This window comes from Alligator mississippiensis, chromosome 1 (assembly GCF_030867095.1).
Source record: "Alligator mississippiensis isolate rAllMis1 chromosome 1, rAllMis1, whole genome shotgun sequence".
NCBI lineage: Eukaryota > Metazoa > Chordata > Crocodylia > Alligatoridae > Alligator > Alligator mississippiensis.
In genome coordinates, this window is record NC_081824.1 from 187,926,883 (window position 1) to 187,945,695 (window position 18,813).

General features: G+C 47.3%; 2 protein-coding genes across 2 annotated transcripts in view; one reads left to right on the top strand and one right to left on the bottom strand.

Moving 5' to 3' along the window:
- LOC102575735 (spermatogenesis-associated protein 7 homolog) overlaps positions 1–18,813 on the top strand; it is an 83,946-nt gene that overhangs the window by 54,829 nt on the left and 10,304 nt on the right. The window lies entirely within an intron of this gene.
- LOC132245491 (uncharacterized) lies at positions 9,318–12,576 on the bottom strand. The gene is made up of 2 exons (XM_059717828.1): positions 12,022–12,576; positions 9,318–11,133 (listed from the first exon to the last, which is right to left on the bottom strand). The coding sequence occupies exon 2, from the start codon at positions 10,876–10,878 to the stop codon at positions 10,021–10,023; it is 858 nt and encodes a 285-aa protein (XP_059573811.1). The 5' UTR covers positions 10,879–11,133; positions 12,022–12,576; the 3' UTR covers positions 9,318–10,020.

The window sequence follows — 18,813 nt, forward strand, 5'->3', positions numbered from 1 at the left end:
CCAGAGGAAGACCTGCAGAGTGCAGCGTTTGTCCAGGCCGTGGACGTGGTAAGGGTGGGGTAAAGGGGAGGTTTGGAGCCCCACGAAGAAAAGACTGGGGTCAAGACCTCTTCGCTTTTGGGGGCCACCTGAAGGGAACTGCCTCCCCAACAAGGAACATCAAAGACGTGGCAGATGAGTAGGAGCAGCACTCATACCATCTAGGTGGCACCTGAGCCCAACTCTCACCCTGAAGTTGCTCAGGAGCAAGACACCTATCAAGATGAGGCTGAAGCCCTACAACACCTACCAGCGACACAATGGTGTGTTCTGGTCCAGAGAAAACCATTACTTCTACTCCGAATCAGAAGGCTTTGTGATACCAGCTCTGTTTTCAGCAATCAGACTGATAGGAGCACTGCATGGTCAGTCGGTCTGATAAAGCCTTGCTGTAGGACAGTTCTACACTGAGCAGGTCCCACCAGCTTATTACGCTCATGACAGAATTTCCAGGGGGGAAGCCAAGGTAAAGGAGAACTCTTGGGAAGAGTCCCAGCTCCATCAAATAGAATTACTAGATCAGAACAGTTTTCCTTTTTCTTTTTTGTTGAGCAAGGATTTAGTTGCCAAACTAAAATTCATACTGGCAGAATGACTTACTAATCTTAATGTATATTGCACAGTTCCTATATCCTTCTCCTAGTACAAACAGTATATGTGATTTAAGAGGTATAGCATAAAGAATCTAAACATTAACACACTTCATATAAAGTAAAGTAAGTGGAATTATGGGCAAACAATATATCACATTTAGTCAACTAGAAGATGACCCTGATTATAAGCCCCTCCCCCCCGATTAATTAGATTCTGTATATGGAAAACGTATACATTTTTTTATAATTTTCCAGGTATAGAATCTAATTATTGGACATTTGCCTTGAATTTGTCCCCCTTCACTGCTACAGCAGGGATAATAAATCTGGTGGGGGGTGGGGGGAAGAGCAGGTAGCCCCTTTGCTCTCTGCTCTCCCTCGAACTTTTTCACCTGGTAACTCCTTCCCCCTCTCCTTACTATCTGACTCTGCTCTCATTGTGCACATGGAAGTAAGGAGCACATCTGAAAACAATAACCTTGGAATTAAACAAGGCTGTGGCAATTGGCACACACACACACTTAGTTCATCCAGAATTGATGCATATTACCTTTTTTTGAAACTGCTGCAAGTTTTAACATAGGTGCTCCATAAACAGTTTTAAGCAGCACTTTGGCAACTGTTCCTATGTAGTAGAATTTTTATTTTTAATTTTGTGTTTTGGGCCAAATCATCTCCAAAATCTATTGACTGAGCACAGCTCAATCAAAGCCTATGTAGTTCTACCACCAGCAAGTATCCTACCTCCCAGACTCTTCAACCTGGGGTTTCAGATACTCACAAATCCATGGCACACATCCTATATACAAGCCCCAAGCCTGAATACCTTGGAGTTCAAATGCCCCCTAGTTTTGCTTGCCTCTAGCCAAAAGGCCAAAGGAGCAAGCTGGAGAGAAAGCTCGAGAACAATTTCCCATCGCTATAAATTACGTAGCCGAGATTTGTTTGGGGGTTTTTTGCATATATATTGTCCTGTGGCTGCTGTGGGTCACCTGACAGTCCAAATCATATCATTGCAATTTCTTCATACACATTTCTATCACAGTATCTGCACCACACTTCCGTGTGTCCATGTGCTTGTGTGTCCATCACCATCACCCTTGCCCAACACAAAAGCATGCAACCTTTCCCCTAAACCCCGAGCGTACCCGCATCTCTTCCTCTCCCCCGGTAACCCCCTCCTCTACCCGTCTATTTCTTTCCCAGTCCTTTCAGTCATCACTGTTGTTATTGCTTTCCTCTCTTTCATCATCTCCACTGCCATCATCATCATTGTTGCTCTCTTCAGGGGTCCCACCTCTAAACAGTCTGTGCCAGTCCATCCTCCTCCAAATTATCCCTACCATCTCCTCCCCAATGTCTTCCACTACTTTCTTATAGTACCCTTGCATCTTTCTCAGTCCCATTCTGACACAGGCCTCTATTGAGAGGCTTGTGTGCCCATATATGAGCAGGTTCCTGGACTTCGAATTCATTTTCTGCTTTAAAAATGCCATATGGTCAAAGCAGGGCATCAGGGTCCCCTTCTGTTTGGACAGGTGCCCAAAGAGCACCGCTTCTCTGGTCAGGGTTTGAACTTCTGTCACCATCTTGAGAAGTATAAACACTTTCTTCTACACCCCTTTGGCAAAAAGACAGTACCATAGGAGAGGGTCAGTTGTCTCTGCTTTCCATGAGCAGGTTTCCCTTGGGAAGTATGGTTACTTTCTCTACCCCTCTCTGTGATGCTGTACCTGCAGAGTGCAGTGGACTACTTGCCAGTTCATGTCTCTGTGTTCTTTCTGCAGGTCCTTGTGGAAGATCCTTTTCCACATGGCCTGGCAGTTGTCATCAGGGAGTAGGTCCATGGTCAATACCACATTCAGTTTCCTCACTACCACCTGTATTTTGCATGGTTTGTTAGGATCATTGGGCCTTCTTTCTGTAGTTCACACTTGCCGCGGAACTGCTCCAGGGTTCTGTAGAACCATGGCGGTTCCCAGGCAGCTAGGTTCATGAGTGGTGGTATGTGTACCCCACAACATTGTAGCATGTGACCTGCAAAATACTTCACAAAGCAGCTGTTTTAGACCCTGCTTCGGTTGCCAGTTTGCAGATCTGGCTCATGTATTTAGTCCAGAAGAAAAGCAGGATGTATGTATTCCTCAGCTCTCTGTCTGTTTCATCTTGTACAAGGTTTTCCTCACCACTGTCTCCCATCTGGAGCCCCAGAAGAAGATGAACATTGCCCTCTAGATTCTGCAGCAGGGAAGCCACATACGTACCGGTACTGGAAAAAGTGATCAATTTCTTGGTGCTGACCATTATTTTTCTTTCTTCTTAGTAGAGTAGTTCAGTGCTTAATTAATAGTATACTACAACCTCACTTTTTATGGCCTGCCTTTCTTTTGCTCTGGGTCCTTGTATTAACATTAAAAAGTTATTTCATTTGCATTTTTAACCAATAAAGAAACTCAAGTATGCAACTTCGGGGACATCATAACACACCTGTAAAAAAATATACAGCTCCAAAGACTTAGAAGGAAATATTATTTCAAATAAATATGAAATTGCAGTATCTTCTCTCAGGATAATTACAGCCCAAATGGATAATCTGTATTAATCAATTGCATAATTGACTTTTCTCTGTCTCATTTAGGAATGTTAGTCATCATTTATCTAGGATAATAATGTTAGATGGATTGAGGACTTTATGATATACACATATGTTATATACACATATACACATCAGTTCGTATTATTAATGTTCTATAAATTTAGAGTGCAGGTACAGTTACTAGTCATTCAGATTTGTAAGTCCTAACAAAGAGTTATACATGCGCACCACTCTACTGAAAGGGATGAGAATACAACCAACTGTGCATATATAATGTTTTGTAGGAGTCAAGTACTAATGACAGATCAGTCAGTTTGATACATTAATAAGATACTCTCCTTCAAATTCACAGTCTGCTTATAAACTCATCTTAGATCAAGACCACCATGTGCTAGGTGTTGTACCTTTACATAATAAGAGAAAATCTCTTAAGTACTTACAACTTTAAAAAACAAGCCAGATAAAGGGCAGCAGAGGGGAAGCATTATTATCGCTTTTAACAGACAGGGAACCGAGGCAGAAGAACATTATCTTACCTAAGGTCATACTAAGGCCCATCGTAGTGTTGGGAAATGATTTTATGTTTTGTAAAGGTATATACAGGTGTCACACCTAGATTGATATAACTAGGGTTTCATCAATGCAAATGCTAAACTGTACACAAATTCAGGAGATTAGAACAGGCAAGAAATGGCTGCCCAATTTAATTTAGTTCACTCATGTGAATTGTACATTTAGATTGACCTAACTAGGGTTAGGTTGATCTAAGTGCCGATCTGTACAGATGTTCAGGAAGATTAGATCAGGCAAAAAATGGCCAGCCTGATCTAACCTTAGTTCCCCTAAGAAATGAACTGTATAAATTGATCTAACCCATGCCCAGTCTAACCCAAATGTGTGTATGGTTCAACCCTGAACAGACAACTCTGCCTGTCCCTCCCTGCTACCTCTGACTTACTTAGATTGCATTCCCAGTGCAACTCCTGGTATCAGGGAATGTGTGTACATGTGGAACCTGATCTATGATCATGTAGTTTAAAGTAAGCCGTCTGATTGTAGATTGGGTCCTGGGAACATGTGTATGTTTACAGCACAGCCCTGGGGCTAGGAAAGCCCAGCCACTTGCCTTAGCCTCAGTGCTGTGCATTTCCTTCCCTCCCCCCGCAACTCTGACAGGGCTATCTTTAGCCCTGCCAGACTGACCAACCTCCCAGCCAACCCACCAATCCCCCCTAGTCCTGCCAATTCCCTCCCCCCCAGAGGACCCACTAATTCCCCCCAATTCCACCAATCCCCTGTCCTGCACCCACCAGCCCCCCTGATGTCACCAATCCTGCCCCCCCCACAGACCCCGCCACACTCCCAATCCCACCAATAACCCCTGAGGACCTGTTAGTGACCCCCCAGACACCCCACCAAACCCCCTGATCCCTCATGCCCCTCTCCCACCCCTGACTTACTTATATAGGGCTCTTGGCACTGGTGAACATCTGTATAACAGGCATCCAATTTACAATCATACCACTTAAAGCAAGCTGTGTGGCTGTAGATCGGATGCTGAGAACATCTCTATGTGGCCTAAGTTCTACTCCATTGCTTTAATCATGGAACAATCCTTCATCTCACACAAAGAAAAAATATAGTAATCTTTTAAAGGAAAATATGTAAATGTATCTATTTAATTAATCTGTATTATGGATTATTATTAATATTGTGCTGCTGCCATTTTAGCATATGGAAAGCAAAAATTCTGCTGCAAGCTTTACGTATTGAGTCTTGCTTCTTTTGACTTTCTGTAGCACTGTCAAAGCTAAATATTATACTTCAGAAAATCTATACTCTAACAGGACTGAAAGAAGTTTCATGTGCCGATGGTGCTGCAGCTCATAGATTTGCATCCCTTACAGTATATCAGTTGCATACTAATAGATTGGGGTTGTTTTTTATTCCTCTCCTTTTATTTTCAGGTGATCAATTTTTTATAAAATCAAATTAAATGGATACTGAACAACATGCTTGGTAAGACTATCCAGCATCCACTCACTCTTGTCAGATCTTCAGGCAAACTTGTACCTTAATTTTACTTCCGTGTATACTAAAAACATCATGCAAATGGCTCATTAACTTCTTTTAATCAAACAACAGCACATCCACATTTTATCTGGGGGTCATTTATTCATTTTCAGAAACCAAGAAAACTTGAGAGAAGATCTGTGAGTAATTGTATCTGCTGGGGGCAGGAACAATTGGTACTGTTCAACTGGAATAGGAAGTAATTGGTGGTGGAGAGGCACACATATATTTTAGAATGGATAGAGTGGCAGGACTGGATGACTTAGTGAACTAGTAATGGAAACTTTTCGCCTCCAGGTTTCTAGTACTGAGTGAATATATTTAAGATTGGACAAATGTTTAGCAAACAATGTGTGAAGAGCTAGTGGATCTGTGAAATTAATCTCGGGTCACACTGAGGAGCTGCTTCTTCACAAAAGCATCAGTATCACAAGTGCTGTAAATTACACCCTTCTTGGTAGCTTCACCAGAGGTCAAAGGGTTGTGCTGGCTGCTCTTACTAGCCTCTCTCTAGAGATCACTGGAGTGGGGGAAAGCTTAGACTGCAGCTATCTGTGCTGTAGTTGTTATGCAGAAGCACAGAGCCTGGAACTAAAATCTTCTCCCAGCATCTTTCACAACCCCTACCCTTCTGTTTTGTTTTGACAGCTTTGGGATATTTCCTTAGTAGGGTATTGGGTTACTTTAAAGATAGGTTGTTCTGCCTGAAGGCACGGTCAGCAGCTAGTAAGAAGGAACAGTCAGCAGCTGTAGGCACAAACAGAAGAGCAGCTTCCATTGTAACTCTTGGCACTTCACAGGAAGCACCATGGGTTACAACAATCCTCTGGACCCAAGAGACGTTCACTGTTGGGTCCCGAGTATTGGGAGACTGAGCTGCTGTTTAGAGTGGCTTCAAGCCTACAGCTGTTCTCCCCTAGCAACAACCCTCCCCCTTCCCAGCCCTTGTGCTGTTTTCAGAAAGGGATAGGGGAAAGAGAGCAGAGGGAGCTCATTCTGGGGGTTGCCCAGCCAGCACTGAAGGCTGGGGTGGGTGGATTGGAGTCCCCTCATCTCAAGGGAGCTCCAGTGCACCCACGCCACCCTCCAGTGCCAGCAGAAAAAACCCCAGACCAAACTCCCTCCGCTCCCTTCCCCACCCCCTTCCCATTCTGAAGACAGCTGCAGGAGCAGGACTGAGCTTTGTCAGCCTGGCCTTGCTCCCAGCGCACACAGACACAAGTTACTGAAGGGGCTCCCAATTACAGTTTTCCGCCCTTTTTTAAGTGCTCTGCAGCTATGCACTGGTATTTGGTCATGGGTGTAGAGTGCTTTCAGGGGCACAATTGGGTGAAAATCGTCACTGCTGTCTGCGCATTGTGTTTCTCATCAGGTTAAGACTCTTCAGCCACTATCCACTTTAAGGAGCAGGTCTAAGACCTAGGCTGATGCAGAATTTCTTTCCACACCTCAGATCAAGAGTTTGCTGTTGAGTCATGTTACAACAGCCCTTCCACATGCTCTGTAAGCCAGAGTGGAAGGTTCCCATAATTACACTGGTTTCCTCAGTTTGGGCTAATGAAGGAAGAGTTGTCCCTAAATGCATTATGGTGATTCAGTTCTTTTCTTTTCCTTCCATCTATGGTGTAAGTCCTGGGATAATAGGAAATGTAGGAGTGTGAGGGTCAAATAAAGGGTAACATGTTTAAAAATATAGATTCACCCTAATACCAAGGCCGTAGGTTTTCTGTACCCTGGTGCAACTGGTAGGTTGCGTGCAGGGTACGGTGACCCCGGCCCCAGTGAGTGGGGGCAGTGGTAAGAGCAACCAGTGGGTTGCATAGCCCCGGTGTGAGGGGACACTAGTGAGAGCAGCCCCAAGAGAGGGGGTGGTGATGCGAGCCCCCATTTAAGGGGGGAGGAGTGTGGCAGTGCACTGTGTGTGCCTGCCACTTGTAACCAGTGGGTTGCGTAGCCCTGGTGTGAGGAGGCAGTAGTGAGAGGCCCCAGTGTGAAGGGGGCCAGCGACGAGGAGCCCGGTAGAAGGCCAGCACAACAATAGGCCTCGAGGGGGCAGGGTCCTGCGGCGGTCAGCCCGAAGGGGAGAGTACCCTCGACTGGCCCAAGCTGGGGCCAGGACGACGAGGGTCAAAAGGGCCGGGGGCCCACCGCAAGGGACGCCCAAGAGCCGGGGGCCTGGGGTCCCAACTGGCCTGGAGGTGGGCCAGGGCAAGAGGCCAAAGGTTCCGGGGGAACCACACCCGAGAGGGGAAAATAGCTTCGGGAAAAGGAACAGCAGGACGGAGAGCCCAGTTGAGAGGATAGCAGTGCATGGGGCCTAAAAGACCGGAGGCTCGAGAACATGGGGAGCCCCAGCGAGGGGGCGGTGATGAGAGGCCCCAGCGAGGGGGCGGTGATGAGTGAGCTCCAGGTGGGGGTGGTGATGATTTAAAGGGGGAGGTGTGTGGCAGAGCACAGGGTGTCTCTGCCACTTTGAGGGCCTGGAGCTGGCAGCCTCCAGGTGCCTGATTAGGGCAGCCATTTTGAGGCTTAGGCTGCTTATATAAACAAGGCAGTTTGGCTACAGGAGGGCAGGCAGCAACATTGCCTGGCCATAGGGCTGCTGTGAACGACCCGGAGGTAAGGGGGAGCTGCAAGGGGATGGTAAGGAGGCTCCGGGTCCTGGGCATGACCTGAAACTGCACCCTGCTGGGAGTGGGTGGTCTGGTGGGGCTCTCAGTGGTGCAGGAGCCCCCAGGAAATGCCAGGCCAGTTATCACCCTGGTGTAAGGCGGGTTGGGGCGCCTTAACCCCTAGCTCCCACCACCTCTGGGTGGGTTACCCATGTGTTTGTTAGAGGGCCCAGATGGGCCAGTGTTGTGAGGGGCCCAGAGAGGGCGGACCCTGAGAGTGGGAGTGATGTGGGCGTGGTGCTGCGGTTGCCCCCGGGAGGACAGGGAGTAGTGGCACGGTGAGGCCCGAGGAGACAGAGTGGTCAACTAGAGAGACCCAGCCCGAAGGGGATAGTACCCTCGACTGGCACATGCTGGGGCCAGGACTATGGTAGTCAAAAGGGCCGGGGGCCCACCGCGAGGGACGCCCAAGAGCCGGGGGCCTGGGGTCCCAACTGGCCTGGAGGTGGGCCAGGGCTAGGTAGCCGAAGGTTCCGGGGGAACCACACCCGGGAGGGGAATAAGGCTTCGGGGGGGGGCTAGGTAGCTCAGATGAAGGCAGAGAGGCCGCCTGATCAGGAGAGATCATAGTGGGGTCGTGTAGGATGATTCTGGGGCCCAGTGTGAGGCCGGTGATAGTGTTAACGCCGAGATGCCATCTGCGAGGCTTAGGCTGCGGTATTAGGGGAGGTCGGAGCCGCAGAGCGCCCCCTGGCATCAGGGCACTACAATGGGCAGCCTCCCGCTTAATTGACATCGATATGCGAATCAATTATCATCAAAGGCATGGCGGGTGAGATAAGCGGGCGGTTGCCCAGAGACAGGTGGGCGGGCCACGAAGAACTCGGCCCTGAGTAGGCCTCCTGTCACGGTGACAGGCGGGTGGGCCACAGAGTTCGGCCCCAGGAGGCCGCCTGCCACACCTGGGAAAATAGACTGAGAATAAATTATAAAGAGGTTATACTAGCTACCTATCTACTTGTACACACTGTCTACCTTTAGTTTTCACAAGTGTCAGTGTGGCAGGCCAGTTCTGTGTTGAGCCACCCACCTCACTGTGCCTGACCACCTTCCAGGCTCTGAGTACCTCCTTGGGGGTACCTCACATCTGGCCGACCCCCATCCTGGAGTACACCCACTAGCCTGGGGTAAAAACTGCTACCACCCAGGGCTGAGCTTTATTCTGGCTCTGTGCACCCTGGGAAATACAGGCCTAGTAGCCCTTGAGGGTATTTGACTCACTTCAAGCACTTGGGGGTGCTTCTCTCAGTCGGAAGCACAAGTAGTGTTCTCCCTTAGTCAGCCGAACCAAGGGGACCCCAAGGCATAATCTAGACCCACACCCAATAAGTCTCCCACACTAGGTACAAAGGAGAACTTTATTGGTTACAAGGCGTAGAGTTGCAATAGGCTACAGGGTAGAGCAATATCAGAGAAATCCCATAGAGCAAACTGGCATGGCTGGGTAGCCTTTGATGACGCATCAGACTTACTGCAAGCTATATATCTAGTTAGATCTCAGGTAGCTTACTCACAAGTATCATCCAGAGGCAGGCAGTTCCTTGATCATGAGTTTTGAGAGAGCAAGTTTCAGATGGTTCAGCCTGCCTCTCACTCTCTCACTCTCTCAGTGTTCCTCATGGCTGCTGCTTCCTCCTCCTGGGCAGTCCTTAACTTACTTGGTCCAATGGAGGCCAGCACCTGTTTGCTGTCAGCCAACCAATTTAAAATGCATCACGAGTTGCTGCAGGGATTTAGGTTGTAGCCGTGTTGGTCTAAGGACATAGGCAGACAAGGTTCCTTGGGTGCATTTGATATCTTTTATTAGACCAACCCAAATAGTTGGAGAATATTTATTAAGCAAGCTTTCGGATTCAAAAACCCTTCGTCAGGCTAAGGAAGCTGCAGCAGTTGCTGCGTGCTCTTCCTGGATGGAATGAAAAGTAAAGAAGCCAGGGGCTGGGCTGGGCTGGGGAGTCAGTTGCCAGGCAGATTGTAATGTATCAAAAATCCAATGTCTATGTTTAGTCTCTGATCTCTAGTATCCAGCAGGTTGATGAAATGGAGCTCATAGGCTTGTCTCTGGGAAGTTGTGTAAATTTCCCTTGAGGACCAGGACTGAGAGATTGGAGAGAGAGTGGCCCTCCTGTGAGAAATGTGCCCCCACCGGTAATTGGGTATTTCTGTCTTTGATGGATTTCTGGTGTGCGTTCATTCTGGTGCGCAGTTCTTGTCTGGTCTCTCCTACATATCTTCCATCAGGGCACTTGGTGCATTGGATGAGATATACTACATTTCTGGAGGTGCAGCTGTAAGATCCTGGGATGCTGATGGCTCTGTTGTGGGGTGTAGTAATTGTGGGGGTGGTGGAGATGTGTGGGCAGGTTTTGCATTTCTTGTCATGGCACGGTCTGGATCCTTTTGGTGTGTTCTGGGCTTGAGGAAGTTTGCTTCTGGTAATGAGGTTGGCGAGGTTCGGTGCTTGTTTGAAGGCTAGGATGGGTGGCTCTGGGAAGATCTTTTTAAGAATAGGGTCTCTGTCTAGTATGGGTTGCAATTTTTTGAGGATTTTCCGTACAGGTTCAAGGGATGGGTGATACGTCATAACCAGCGGTGTGCGATTTGTGGGTGTTTTTCTTCTGTACTGCAGCAGTTCTTCACATGGTATCCAGGTGGCTCTTTCAAACTTGCGATGTACCTCTCTGGAGGAGTGTCCTTGCTGGGTGAAAGTCTTTTTAAGATTGGTGAGGTGGCAATCCTGGGTGTTCTCTTCAGTACAAATGCGGTGGTCTCTGAGGGCTTGGCTGTATATCACAGCTTTTTTGGTATGTTTAGGGTGATTGCTGGTTCTGTGCAGATATGTATGTTGGTCTGTGGGTTTCTTGTATACTGTGTTCTGTATTTTACCCTTCGGGATACTGATCATTGTGTCTAAAAAGGAGATGTTGGTGCTGGAGTATTCTAAAGAAAGTCAGATGGAGGGATGGTGACTGTTGAATTTCTGATGGAACTCAATCAGAGATTGCAGGTTCTCACTCCAAATGATGAAGATGTCATCGATGTATCTTAAGCATAGCAAGGGTTTGATGGTGCAGTTCTTGAGGAAGTCTTCTTCCAGGTGGCTCATAAAAAGGTTGGCATACTGTGGGGCCATTTTAGTGCCCATAGCTGTTCCCATCATCTGGAGAAAGTGTTGATTATTAAAAGTGAAATTGTTGTGTGTGAGGGTGAAGTGTATAAAGGTGTGTGAGGATGAAGTGTATAAGGTCACCAGTTGCTGGGCAGACTGGCAGTTCCTAGCTCCCCAGGGAATCCAAGCCCCTCACCCAGGTCTGTAATGCCAGTCACGTAGGCAGAGGGAACAGGTTTCCCCCCTCCCTCAGGAATGTATCCCACTCAGGTTACCTAAAGAGATAGGGTAAGGTGTGTACCCTCTGCAGGAGCCATCTTAACCAAACTGTCACAGAGCAGAGTTTTTGGGGAGAAACAGAAGTGGCGTTCTGCCACAGTCAGCAGGTCAAACATTGCCTTCTTTTCACTAGGATTTTACATTGTTAATTATTATGTGTTAGGTCAAACCATATAGGACCATCAACTCAATGGCAGCCCCAAGTGCACTGCACATGGACCAGCATTAGCCAAAAAATGTACAGTGAGGAACAATGTATAAAATAAATTTAAAGATTTATTCTCAAGCTGCTTTCCATGTATGAGTGGACCAAAAGGATTAGCAGATATTTGTGAGCAAAATCATTGCAAGAGTATTCTTTCAGTTTTGTTTCTGCAGTTAACTTAAAATTTTGCATGCAAATGTGGCAAGAATTGTTTTTTTTTCAGAATTTCTAGCAAGAATTGTTTTTTTTTCAGAAAGCTAGAGAGCAGACCTGTAGCATAACCCCTAATATACAGTATATATCCTTATCCCCCCCATAGTTATTAATACATGTGTTATACCTGTCACGTGCAGTGGAGTTAAACGCTCTGGGTGAGAACGAGGAGGTAATAACACAGAGGCAGAGTCCCTTGGCACTCAAAGCGAAATGCAAAAAAGTTTTATTTTTGTACTCACATTGGTAGTGAGGCTTAGTTCTCTTAAAGCTGTTACAGATACTGCAGTTATTCGCTCCCCTGGGAGAGATCACTCGTTCGGGATACGGAGGGGTCGCCCTGGGTTTTGGATATCGGTGGGCGTTCGCGAGACTGAGAGAGAATTGGCCAGATTCCACCGTGCTCGTTTAGTCTCGGACTCCGGAGTGTTCTCTTCCGGATTCCTTGGTTGTTTTATAAGACTGACACAATTGCCAGTGTCCCTGTGAGCCAATTGGCTTCTATTATTCTGTTCGTTCCCTTATATGGTGGTCTCCCCCCAGGTTTGAGTCTCCCCCCGGGTTTGAGGAAGTGCCCAACAGTTACGGCAATAGCGTGACAAGATACGCAATGGCTGCGGCTGCTTATCTGTGAGTTAGTACAGTCAGTACTTTCCCAAAATGACAGCTGGTCACTCGGGAGCAAGCAGCAAGTATTACACAACAATACCTGTTCTGCAGATGAATATAATGCTTCCATTTCCCATCCTAAAAAGCCAGATTTTTTTAACTGATTTTGGTGAAATTTCACAATATATGATTATTCTATTTATAATTTTTACCAAAGTAATAAGAATTTTAGGATAGTGCTTGATCTGTACTGGGGGGGGGGGGGAGAAGCTAACACTCAGGATGACCTTCACTTTTCTGTTTCAAGTGGCAGGGGAAAATGTCTACCTTAAGTGAAAGAGACCGTACACTTTTCTAATAGTTTGCAAGACTGCACATATGAAAAACCAAAACCTGATGTTCCAGATTCATTGATATTTTAGTTTTGTATTCCCTCAATAATTGCAAAGTGTCACCTTTTCGAAGCTGATGATAGAGAATCTGCCCTGCCTTATCCATAGGGTGAGAAATGTTTGGCAAGTGAAATGCAAGGTGGTCTGTGTCATCTTATACCTTGCTGGGGACATATAAGTTGGTAAGTTATTTACAGCCTAAAAACTGGATCCCATGAGCCATGTGTCTCCTACAAGATGCTTATCCCCCATGCATTTCCATCGACTGCACCAGGAGTTCAGTGTCTTCCAGGGTTAAGCCTTAAGATTTTAAAATGTACATTGTGTAACAGGGCAGCATCTTCAGCAGCATTTTAAAGGCTGTGAAGGCACCCCAACATCCCTGGATACCTCAGTTTTCCTCTGGGAACAGATACTCCTTCGCTCACCTGCCATGACTTGATGTTCATAGGTTCTTGAAAAGGAGGCTGCCCCAGGCAAGATCTATGCTTTCACTCATCAAGGTGAGGGACTTTTGCCTTAAAGGCTAACTGCATGCTCCAACCTCCCCTTTATGTGCCCCATGTCTCACAGGTGTTATTTGTATGTCTCTACTGGGGCTTCAGCCTACTCAGCTTCTGCCCCTCTAGCTAGGCTTACCAGCCTAGACCCACTAGATAGGGCCAGACTTTGAGGCTTTAGCCCCTTAGTATGCTCTGGGCTCATGGCCCTATACAATTTCCCTACACTCTCTGTTGGGGCTTTGGCCAACCCAGCCTCGTCCCCTTTTTATATGGCTAGGCCCTTTAGCCCAGACCTACTGTATCAGGCCTGGCTTTAAGGCCCCAGCCCCTAACTGGACCCCTGGCCCTGGTCTGCTGCACCCCTCTGGTGCTGGGCTCTCCAGCCCCTCTGCAGCTGCACCCCATGAACACTAAATGAGGCCTCCACCTCCCCTACAGCCTCAGCCACAAACCACCAGTATACAAATGAAGCATAAACTGTAAGCCTGTAGGCTATACCAAAATAAAGGTAAAGAAGGCAATCTGCCTGCTTACAGTTCCGTGGCTCTGCCTCTGCTCTGTGTCCCACCATCTGCGGCTCTCCCCTGAAGAGCTTCTGCAGCTTCTCTGGGAGTTCTCAAGAGTCCACCCTCTCAGCCAGCTGCCCCTGGCCAGCTCAGACCAGGGTTTATATAGCTCTGTCCTGAGCTCTCTTCCAGTCACCAGCCAGCCAGGCTCAGCTTTTAACCTTGGCTCTGCTGGCCTGCTATGCCCTGAAAGTTCTGTTCTTAAAGGAGCTGTCATGCTTCCTAGTAACCGGGCTCAGGTTCCCTGTTACATACCCCCCTCTCTTCTCTTTTGTCTGGGGTTTATCCAGCTCCTGTACACCTTCCTCTGTCTCATATTGCCGTGAGAAGAAGTCAGCATTGGCATTCTTGGTCCCCGGGCGATGTTCCACCACAAAACAATACGGTTGAAGACTGAGGGACCACCCCATTAGTCTCGGATTATTAGTTTTCATGTTCTGTAGCCATCGCAGTGTTGCATGATTGGTGATTAGCGTGAATTTTGCTCTAACAAATAATGTCTATGGCCCATGTGATTGTCAGGCACTCTTTCTTGATTGTGGCATAATTCTTCTCAGGAGGGGTGCAACTTCCTGCTTATATAAGCTACTGGGTGTTCTTCGTCTCCAGTCTCCTGCATTAGCACTGTTCCAATGTCAGTGTTCGATGCATCAGTCTTTGCTGTGAAGGTTTTATCAAAATCCGGCATATACAGCAGTGGGTGTAGACATAGAGCCTCTTTCACTTCTTGAAATGCTCTTTCTGCCTTCGGTGTCCGCATTACCTTGGTTGGCGCCCCAATCTGTGGTGGCTCTCTTAAGGGCACCATAAATTCTGCAAAGCGAGGCACAAATTTTCTATAGTAATTCGCGAGTCCTAAAAATGCTTTCATCTGCTTCTTTGTCTGTGGTGCTTGATACCTCCATAGTGCTTCTATCTTGTCCAGCAACAGTCGCATCTTGCTGCTCTCTACTTGGAACCCTATGTAGCATGTCTCTTCCTTCCCTTCATGAATTTTTTCAGGTTGGCTGTTAGCCCTGCCCTTTTCAGATCCTGCAGTACTACTCAAAGAGCTATTAAATGTCTGTCCCAGTCTGTAGTGTATGCAATATCATCAATGTAGGCTGCCACGTAGCCCCGACGAGGAGCTAAGACTCTATCCATCAACTGTTGGATGTTCGCGGCAGCCCCGTGTAACCCAAACAGCATGAGCTGGAACTGAAACAAACCCCAAGGTGTAGCAAATGCTGTCTTCTCCTGGTCTTCTGGTACTAGCGGGACCTGCCAATAGCCTTTTGTGAGGTCCAAAGTGGAGATATAACCAGCTCGCCCGATTGTCCTCTATCATCTCATCCACCCTTGGGATTGGATAAGCGTCGAACTTTGCCACAGCATTCACTTTTTGAAAATCAATACATAGGCAGAGCTTCCCATCAGGCTTTGGGACTACAAGGATCGGGCTCTGCCAGTCACTGAGATTTCTGTATTATTCCTCTTTGCAGCAGCATCTCAACTACTTCTTTTATTTGACTCTGGAGTTTTTTGGGGATCCACCTCCAGTTCTCCCAGATCACTTGGCCAGGTGGTGTCTCTATTGGTGTACTATGCCCCGAGCTACCCTGGGCGTGTCTCAGAACACGTTCCCATATTCATCTATCAGCTCAGTTTCTTGTCATCGCTGTTCTGCTGATAGCCAAGGGGCCAGTTCCACATCACCCCTTCCATAATCTTCTCCCAGAAAGGGCCAGCCCCAACTTGGGTTCTTCAGGATACAGTGCTAACCATAGGCCCTCTCGCTCTTGCCACGGTTTCAACATGTAGATGTGATACACTTGCCTCTTCTTCCATCTGTTGGGTTTGTGCATCAAGTAGGACCTGTTGATTATGAGGTATACCATCTCATAGGGCCTGTGCCACTGAGCAAGTAACTTTGCCTCTTGATCAGGAAGCAGTATTAACACTCAATTCCCCTGTCTTGAATTTCCTTTCTCAAGCACAGTGGTTGTAGTGGGTTACTTGTCTTTGGGCTACTTGCAGGTTCTCCAAGGCTTCTCCCCGTGCCATTTCAAGTCATTCTCTCAACTGTATCACATATTGAATCAGATTTTTATCCTTAGTTTTTTGCTCCTCCCAGCCTTCCTTAATCAAATCCAGGATAGCTCGAGGTTGACATTCACATAGAAGTTCGAAGGGAGAGAGCCCTGTTGAGGCCTGCGGAGCCTCTCTCACTGCAAACAATAATGGCAGTAATATCTGGTCCCACTTCTGTGGGTTTTCCCCCACAAATTTCTTTAGCATTTGTTTTAGTGTCCTGTTAAAACGCTAACCCATCAGCTTGGGGGTACACTGAGGTCTTTATGTGTTCCCAATGTCTCAATTACTCCCTCAAGCACCCGGGACATAACATTTGTCCCCTGATTTGTCAATAGTTCTTTGGGGATTCCCACCCTGGAAAATATTTTCAATAGTTCTTCTGCTACTTTTGGGGCAGCCTCAGGGTATCTGGTCTCATAATCCATTAAGACTAGAATATATTGATGTCCCACATTATTTCTGAGTAGCAGTCCCATGATGTCTACAGCCACCCACACGAAGGGAACCTTCACTAGAGGCAGCAATACTAAAGGGGCCCTGGGTGGGCAATTGGGGGCCATCTTTTGACACACTGGGCAGGACACACAAGAATTCTTTACTTCCCGGAATAATCCTTGCCAAAAAAAACCTTTCCTGAAGGCAGGCCTCCATTGTGTCCCTACCCAAATGTCCATTCATAGGCAGTTCATAAGCCACTTTCAGCAGAGCCCATTGATATCCTACTGCATCAGGCCCTGCTTTAAGGCCCTAGCCCCCAGCCAGGCCCCTGGCCCTTGTCTGCTGCGCCCCTCTGGTGCTGGACTCTCCAGCCACTCTGCAGCTGCACCCCGTGGACACTACAGCCTCAGCCACAAGCCACCGGTTTACAGATGAAACCTAAAGAGCAAGCCCCTGGGCTATAACAAAATAAAGGTAAAGAAGGCAATCTGCCTGCCTACAGTTGCATGGCTCTGTTTCTGTGCTCCACCGTCTGCTGCTCTCCCTTGAAGAGCTCCTGCAGCTTCTTTGGGAGTTCTCAAGAGTCCACCCTCAGCCAGCCACCCCCTATCCAGCTCAGACCAGCTCTGGCCTGAGCTCTCTTCTGATCACCTGATGCCCCAATCATCTGACCAGCTGACCAGGCTCAGCTTTTAACCCTGGCTCTGCTGGCCAGCTGTTCCCTGAAAGTTCTGTTCTAAAAGGAGCTGCTGTGCTTCCTAGTAATAGGTCTTGGGTTCCCTGTTACAGTAGCTTATATTGAGTAAAGCATCAAGAAAAAACAAACAATTGCTGAGTAAAGTTACCTCCAAATATAACCCATTAATACTAAGGAAACTGTATAAAAGACTGTTCCTCATTTGTCTGATAACATCTGTGAGGGAATCCTGCTGCCAGCGTCATGGTTGCCTATTATTTCATTAGTGAGGCAGAGTCAATCACAGCAGATGCATGGCTTGTAGGCAAGGATTTCTGAGAGATCAGTATTCTAGAATTGAATGGTTTATTGCAGAGAGCTAAAGCCTTCTTGCCTTACCCATGGGGGCTTCTTGTCAATGCTGATGGGAGTACCCACATTACTAAAATGAGCAGAATTTGGCACGGGCATAAAAGCAATATGGTAAGATGCACTGTGCTCTGTTGCTTAGCAAAAATTCTAGGCGTGATTTTGATTAGGCTGGCCCTTTGTACTGCTTTGTTTCTTCTTTAAAGTGGTAGTTATAGTAGTATGACATTTAAATATTGACAAATGCAAATAATGTAACCTAGCATAAATGAATGCTCAACTGCAGCACAGAACTTAAAATGCCATCCACACCCTGATGATTAAAGTGCCCAGATCAGGCTTTCCATAGCAGCCAGAATAACAAAAAGCATAATTTTCTCCACCAACAGAACCTAACTCCCCTCTGCAAAATGCAGCGTTGATCAATCTAGTTCATGCTTAACAAACACATTTTATAATCCTTATTCAAGCAAAATTACCACAAATTCAGAGCCGCCCAAATTTGACTCTTTGTTGTGAATATCGAAAGCCACAGATCATGGCTTTTCTCTGTGTTGCTCAGTCAGTCCCAAACACAAGATGGTATTTAATATATAAAGCCCAGATCAGATCAATGAATAGCAACTGATAAGATTCTGAGTGTTTTTGTCTGGGAGATAAAAAATGGAATTTAAGATGAATCAAATGTTAGTGCATGCTATGCCCCCTGAATTACACTTAATGAATTTATGTATTATGAAGCAGTAATGGACCATTGTATTCATCTCGTCTGACCTCCCGTATACGGTTACCATACATCTGGGTTTTCACGGACATGGCCTCTTTTTGGGTCCTCCCATCTCCATTTTGGGTGGGTTTTTTTAAATATCAACAAGTGTCCCAGATTTTGCTCTGCTCAGCATTGAAGTTTTTCCCAGCACTTCCCGGCTTACCCTACCAAGGGGCTGCTTGGGAGTGGGGGGAGGGCGATTGGAGGCAGGGGGCACCACATGTGTCCATGAGTACACACGCATGTGGCTGATATGCAGCAAGACAGGGTGCTGGAAGTAGTCCTGGCAGCTTGATGTAGGTAAGTCTTTGGGGGGTGGGGGTTGGAGGGCCAGGGCTTGGGGACTGTCTGAGGGTTGGTGCGTTTGTGTGGGGGGAGGGGGCATGGGTGTGGTGGGGGGTGCCTGCTGATGCTGGGGGAAGCTGTCCAGAAGTTGGGGCTTCAGCAAGGTGAAGAAGAAGCCTGCCTCTCCAACGGGGAAGGGGCAGGGGGGCCCTTCTGGGACAGCAGGGAGCTGTGTAGCCCAGCTGCTGACACCAGGGCCAGTGCACTTGTTCACAGGGGCAGGGCAGCCAGGAAATGGTGCAGAGCTGGGGCAAGCAGGGAGTTGGGAACACTGGGTTGGGAGTGAGTGGTACT